This window comes from Acromyrmex echinatior, chromosome 17 (genome assembly GCF_024713525.1).
Source record: "Acromyrmex echinatior isolate Ae372 chromosome 17, ASM2471352v2, whole genome shotgun sequence".
Lineage (NCBI taxonomy): Eukaryota > Metazoa > Arthropoda > Insecta > Hymenoptera > Formicidae > Acromyrmex > Acromyrmex echinatior.
This window is the reverse complement of record NC_141868.1, coordinates 7,421,784-7,428,792: the sequence shown is the minus strand read 5'-3', so window position 1 is coordinate 7,428,792 and position 7,009 is coordinate 7,421,784. Positions and strand designations below refer to the sequence as shown.

Here is a 7,009-nt window from a genome sequence, read left to right as displayed (position 1 = left end):
TCATATTAAAAAATTAATTTTTTATCAGGATTTTAAGTAAATTTTAAATGAAATTAAATATTGAGTTGAAATGAGTCAAAATTTTCAATATTTTAACTATAAAAATATGATAATAAAATAAAATGCCTAAACCCTCGTAAATGTTGGGGTGCATAAATGATACATTCATAACGCCGATAGATACTTAAATATAATTCAATCAATTGGGATGTTGCTATCGAAACGAAATTAAAGTAAATGTGAATTATATTGGATTGGGGAAAAAGTCTTTTTACAAGTTGATAAGGCATAGTAACTCATATATTCTATTTTTACAAAATTTACAATTCCATTAGAGATTTCAAGCTTTAAAACCCTTTTCTTAAATTTAAATTTTGATCGTTTTTAACTATCAGAAAATATTCATGGGGATCACCGTCTTGTAAAGAGACTTTTTCCCTAATCCAATATATTCTCCTATTTTATCTTATCTCAATATGAAAATGTAATGTAACATATTATGGGCTAATTGTTTACCTTGGCAAAATAAAAATCAGCGCAACAATGAATTAATTAGCACCGCAAACACTTACAAACAAGAACGAAAAAATAATAAAAATAAATAACTTACATCAGTAAAAGTTGCAAAGTGGAATGAGAATTAGTTGGGAGTATATACCAGTATATACAAAGAGCCGCCAATCCAAATCTTTTCTGTATGTCTGCTGTGTTTATATGTTTTCATGTGTCTCCGATAAGATTTTTTTGCACATGCACGGTGAATTAACATCAATGAAGTATTAACTTCCACATAATAAACACAAATTTTAATAGATATTGTTGTCGTCTGTCTTAAATAAGGTAAGATTTTACATACAATTTTAGAATCTATACAGATATTTTTCAATAATAATAGAATTAAGTAATCTGCAATTTTAAAAGAAACGAATTTCCTGGCAGATACTTGACGGATCATGTAATAGCACCTTTACACTTTTATTTTGAAAATTAAACAATTAAATGTGAGAGATTACTTTACTCTTCCACATGAGTACTTTGCTTTCGAATAATTATTATAACTTACAATTAAAGTAACTTTTTAGTAATAACTAAACCAAAATTTAGCTGTATAATAAATAATTAAATTTAACTATTTGATATATAAATTACTTTAAACTATTCTTTAATTTTTAAAGGATTCCTTTTACTAATATTTTTTTACATACTTATTTATTTTTCCCCTTTTATTTACATATTTATAAAACCTCGATAAATAAATAATTCAGTGATTAATCGTACGGTTTAATATGCTTTTTCTTTTAATCGACATCTTCTTCTTCTTCTTTTTCTTCTGTAACCCGAGGATTTCAAAAGATGGCTCAGTAATCATGCAGAGATATAACTTCTTTGGAGGGGACTTCAATGGACCAAAAGTCTTCTCAGTCAATCGACGTGTTCATGTTCCGCATTACTTTCGAGCCATGTGTTCTGAATAAGTTCAACAAATTGTTGCCACCATCTGCTGCGCGATGTAAAGTATAACACGCAAGCAACTATAAAGATCCACGATAACACTAGGCAATAGTCCATTTCGTTGGAAGGCGTACTAGAAACCGGTCCCGTAAAATCCGCCGATGTAACATATAATGAGCCATTCGACTGTAGATTTGTTAGATGAGATACGAACTTGGCAAACGACTCCAAGGTATAAATCGTGTCGTTGAATTTGGCGACAGGCTTGCCATTGTGGACCAGCATCAATGTTGGCACTCCGACTATTCCATACTGAGCATTGAAACTGAAAGCGATATATTTTTTTAAATCAATTACTATCAATTTCAAATATCAGGAGAAGAAACAGAGAATTTAATTAATTTTCTTTTCGCACTTCCTAATTTTTTGAAAATCAAATTTAGTCAGTCAAATTTATAAAAAATGAATTTTGTCGAATGCTTGTTAGAAATTTTATCAAAAGAGCTAGAAATTTTGTTAAAAAGGTACTAATTTAATTTGAGTGAATTTTATTATAATTGATAATGTTAATAAATTGGTAGAAAATATATAAGAAAAAAATCTGCTGTGAATAAATTGTCGAGAAATCATACAAAGTTTTTTTCCAACGATCTGACCAGTTAACATTAATTAAGAATCAATATTTGCTTAGTTTTTGAGGACAATTTGCTCTCACATTACATCAGTCAGCAAAATACAAGATTAATGTAATTCGCTGAAATATTTTAGCGAATTTGCTAACAATTTGTAAGCAAAATAATATTTTGCTGATTTTAAAAATGTACTTTTTCATTTCCTAATTTTGTACGCTCACCTTTGGTGTTTTATAGCATCAATTGCTACGGCTTTAATATGAGGAAATGAACGAGGTATAGCATTAAAATGTGGCGCAGCTTGACTGCTGAATACACACCACCTGGCATAAAACAATACAAGAACGCATGTCCCTGATAATTGTTTACCATCTTTGTCATTTCTGGAGCGATTTGATGGGCCAGGCTCCAACATTAATAGCTCCATAAGTCTTGTTGCATTGACAATCTGTAAGAAAAACAGATGTATAAGAAAGATAGCTCATTAGCATGATTTTGTTTGTTTCACATATCGTGCTATTTTATTCATAAAATTTGCAGAACCTCAACAGGGCCGTAGATCTTCTCTGATGAGCAATTAACTTTGGTAGTATTAGTTGAGACAGTGACATCGGTAACATTTACTGTGACATCAGTATTTATTTCTACAGACTCACTCTTTTCGTTTGTATGAATCTCATTACTTTCTTCTTGATTGAAGGCATCCTCAGATATGGTTTGTGCTGCAAGTTCTTCTGCAACCTCTTCACTGCTTATGACACTAACTAAAAGTTATAGATAATATATATTAATTGATATTAATTCGAAAAATAATTTAAAGCTGATTTAAAATGTTCAAACAAATATCACTATTTATGTCTACAGCAGAGATTAATACATTCAAATGTTTGATAACTGTTTATGTATCCTCTAAATTCTTTGGAATAGAATTTCACTCTGAAGAATAAAAATCGAGCCAATCTTAAAAAAGAGTGGTTTAATTTTCAATCTTTAAGAGTAAGATTTATTCTAAGTTTTAAAGAGTAGTTAATAGTTAATAGAAGTATTCCCTTTATAAAGAATGCATGATAAAAGATAAATAAACAAAAAATTTTAATTAATTCTAATAAAAAAATTCAAATATAAGTTCTTAGAATTATAAATTAATTTTTGTTTTTACTAATAAATTGCTTCTTACCTAAGATTAGAGTAGGTATAATGAACCCTATAAAGCTTATTCTTAATAAGTTCATCGTTTACGTTTGGCATTAAACTACTTGTGTTACTTGTGTTAAATTGATAAACCAGTCTCGTAAAATCTGTAGATGTAACGGAACATACAACAATCTATTTAGTTGTTTGTTAGATGTCTTGATAGTATAAAATGGATCAATTTCACCTTAAAAAAAAAATTAAAAAGTTAAAATTTCTTTTATTAAATTTCCATCCCATGGGACACATTATTTCTATGATTTTATACAACTTTGCTTACAATGTTGTAATTTTACTTTTCTATCATAGCAAATTATTCCACTCTTCTCATTTAATCTAAATGAATTTACAGGATCCTTGGAAAAGTTTTTCTTTAGCACTTTTACTAGGTGACTGTTCCAAGTTAAACAGCAACATCTAATTTTTTCATTATTATTAACTTTCTTTGAATTACAATAATTTGTGCGCGCGCGCGCGCGCGCGCGTGTGTGTGTGTGTGTGTGTTTTAGAGAAATAATCACAGAATATAATTAAACGACAATCTGCGTGATAGTATATTTCTCAACTCCAATAAAAATTAATTATGCATTATTCAGATTGATGAAATTGATATTCAAAATATAACCTACGAGGCCCCATATATTTATATTTTTTTAGATTTAAAAAAATGTATCTAAATTTTACACACTTGTCTTTCTAATTTATCAAAGCACAGTTGTTTATTCTATTCGAAGTCTTGCATTTTAACCAGCTTTAACTTCAATAAGTATTGGAAAATAGTATACTAAACAACTTATCTGATAAATTACGCTTCCTGCACTGTACTGTACTTCTTGCACTATATAAGTTTGTTCTTATAGCTGAACTTCATGTACTTTTCATCTGCCTACGTTGCAAAACCCTTGCAAAAAATTTAAAACAAAATAAATCTATACTTAAAAAGAAGGAAAGCAATGATACTGAGGGCAAAAAGTCCAAACAACGCAAACAAATCTGTTGCGATTAGAAAAAAGGAATATAAATTTTTTAAAAAGTGTAAAAAATATAGTACTTTTTGTGTAAATACAAAAAGTACCGCGTCAGATGACGCATCAATTTTTTTGCGCGTGCGCGGGAAGTCCTTTAATAAGTATGATAGGTTATTAACGAATTATCGGTGAGTGTTGCAAACTTTTGTAATGTTTAGATTTGGCAATAGAAAAGAAAATTAATGAAAGGAGCAGATATGACATATAGTAAATTGACGTATCGATACGAGTATTAATATACTGAGGTGCGTGAAAATCGAAGTTTGATGAAATTTGGCGCAATCACCGTCTTTCATCGACGAGATGTACAAGGTGGTGATAAAAAAAGTGATTAATTAACGTTGAAAGACTTTTATGACGAAATAAAAGTCGCAATGTCGAAATTATTTTCAGCCCGAATTTCTTAAAATGACGACTATTTTTTTTTCGAATCACATTGCAAGCTACTTTTTAATTATTAATGTAACTTAATGTATTGATCAGAATGTCAGACTACGTTTTCACGCGTTGTCCGGTATTTGTCAATGGTTTTGGCTTGCTAAACTGAATCATGAAATCTGTAGATATAAATGTAATTTAGAAACATGATGTGATATCAAAGTTATAGAGAAAGTTAATATTAGAAGCACTGACGTTTCTTATTCACTAAAAGAACCGAGCAAATAAATTGATACATAGTTGCTTTCCATTTGTATCAAAATTCAAACATTTGTCGATGTTACAACTCGAATGCATGTTCCTTTTTATTCTGACAAGTAATTGAACTGAGTTTTTACCTAAAATCTATACAAGCTCAAAAAGATGTGTTTTATTGATTGTGAGTCTGATTGACTCATTAAATGTGAGGTTATAAACCTGTATTATTATGTGATAATTTTTGTCATCAAAATAACGTCATTATTTGAGTATAAAATACATAATTTCAAATTCATTATCACCTCTGTGAAAATGGAAAGCAACTATTATAAAGAAAGTAATGGAAGATCAAATATTTTTATGTTGTGTGTAAGCCAGCATAAAATATTTTATTGAAATATTTCAAAAGATGATTTACATAAATATTTAATGTTAATTTAATGCTGTGTAGGAAAGGATATAATTATTAAGTCAAAAAAATTTGAGAATCTTATCTTTTAAGAAGTATAATATTAATTTAAAAAATAGAAATGATCATTGATCGCTTGATATTTTTAAGGATTAATATTAAAAGGATTTAGAAGAAAGAGAAAAAAAAAACAGAAAGGAGGTAATTTTATTTTGATGTATAATTTAATAATTTTATTTGAGCAGCAAACTAAGAAGCTAAAAGATGCAGCGCCTGGGAGTTCAGACTGTCCGTACTAGCAGAATCCTTTTGGGCAGTAGATTGTACACCACAGCACCTGCCCAAGAACAAGTGATATCTGCTGCCTTCAAGGTCCAAGATCATAAAGATTTCCATGAACGCGTGATGAACTCCAAAGTGCCTGTTATTGTGGACTTTTTTGCCACGTAAATATTATGTGGATTTGTAGTTCCATATTTCCGTAGAATTGTCTCGTAAATTTTTATTAAATAAATCAAGCTGACAGTAGAAGACGGCATTCACAGCAGTATAGTAATATAGCTCAATAATATTACATATAAAGCCTTTCCTATACTCTAATATATTTTGCAATTCTAATTTTAGAAAATGATGAATACAGTCAAGACTGTACATATTTATTATGAAATCTCTGTCTTCTATTAATTTTCAATTTATACTTTATTTGCATTACTTGTACTCCAATTGCATTCCTTTATTTTAAAATTGTATTAAAAAATTTCTAAGATTCTCTAATTTTATCTGGAACTTTGAACAAAAATATCCAGGAATTCTGAAGGAATTTTCTTCAAAGATTTCAGTAAATATCCTGTCTGTAATTATTTCAGCTGGTGTAACCCATGTCGCATGCTGACCCCAAGAATAGAAACGGTTGTTGCCGAAAAACAGGGAAAGATATTATTAGCCAAAGTTGATATTGATGAGCATACAGACCTCGCTCTTGATTATCATGTACGTGTACTCTTTTATAATTTCAATACAACAGTCATTAAGCATTAAGTCTATTCTTTTCAATTGAACATCTTGCATAGTTCATGTTTCCTTTTTTTCTCTCCATATTGAAAAAAAAAAGATAAAAGATGAATGGTGCAGGTTCAGCTAACAAAAAGAACAGGTCTTTTTAAATTCATAAATTGATGACAGATTTTGTGTCTATTACTTTAAAGTTGAGAATTTCCCAAGTGGAAGTTCAGGATTATACAATAATTGAACAATTGTATGAACGTAATTTTTTATGATTAATTTTGGATTTGGATATTTGAATCATATTTCATTGTGCACTTGTGTTTTTAGGTCGGATCGGTGCCCGTCCTCATTGCTATGAAAGATGGCAAGGTTCTAGAGAGAATAGTCGGTCTTCAAGATACTGACAAACTCAGACAGTTTGTTAACAAGTATACGGAGTAACGTAATTAAAAATTATTATGTAAATTATCTCTAACGTTGCAGTTCTTGTTAATCTTTGTATAGAGAATTTTTACATAATACTTCGAAATCTGCAATTATGTTTATAGTACATTTTTCTTAGCTATTATTATATATAAGTGTGTAATATTGTGCAAAACAAATTTGGATTTCTCTCGACAACGCAGATTAAATAAAATGTTCTTATCAATGAAATA

At 29.2% G+C, this 7,009-nt stretch overlaps 2 protein-coding genes across 8 annotated transcripts; one reads left to right on the top strand and one right to left on the bottom strand.

Moving 5' to 3' along the window:
• Positions 1-1,192: 1,192 nt before the first annotated feature.
• On the bottom strand, positions 1,193-4,136 carry bug (thioredoxin domain-containing protein bug). 5 transcript variants are annotated; one of them, XM_011067764.2, is made up of 6 exons: positions 3,556-4,136; positions 3,262-3,462; positions 2,741-2,848; positions 2,628-2,650; positions 2,306-2,532; positions 1,193-1,777 (listed from the first exon to the last, which is right to left on the bottom strand). In XM_011067764.2, exons 2-6 carry the CDS (start codon positions 3,314-3,316, stop codon positions 1,423-1,425), a joined length of 768 nt encoding a protein of 255 aa, XP_011066066.1. In that variant the 5' UTR covers positions 3,317-3,462; positions 3,556-4,136; the 3' UTR covers positions 1,193-1,422. The 5 variants fall into 5 exon arrangements, with proteins under 5 accessions (XP_011066066.1, XP_087271430.1, XP_011066063.1 ...); XM_087415304.1 differs by having other exon boundaries at positions 2,628-2,848; positions 3,556-3,692; positions 3,964-4,136; XM_011067761.2 differs by having other exon boundaries at positions 2,628-2,848.
• Positions 4,137-4,277: 141 nt separating this feature from the next.
• On the top strand, positions 4,278-7,007 carry LOC105153114 (thioredoxin, mitochondrial). Of its 3 annotated transcripts, none has more exons than XM_011067758.2 (4): positions 4,278-4,431; positions 5,594-5,794; positions 6,215-6,338; positions 6,681-7,007. In XM_011067758.2, exons 2-4 carry the CDS (start codon positions 5,613-5,615, stop codon positions 6,792-6,794), a joined length of 420 nt encoding a protein of 139 aa, XP_011066060.1. In that variant the 5' UTR covers positions 4,278-4,431; positions 5,594-5,612; the 3' UTR covers positions 6,795-7,007. The 3 variants fall into 3 exon arrangements, with proteins under 3 accessions (XP_011066060.1, XP_011066061.1, XP_087271433.1); XM_011067759.2 differs by having other exon boundaries at positions 4,404-4,548; XM_087415307.1 differs by lacking the exon at positions 4,278-4,431 and adding an exon at positions 4,462-4,615.
• The last annotated feature ends 2 nt before the right edge of the window (positions 7,008-7,009 follow it).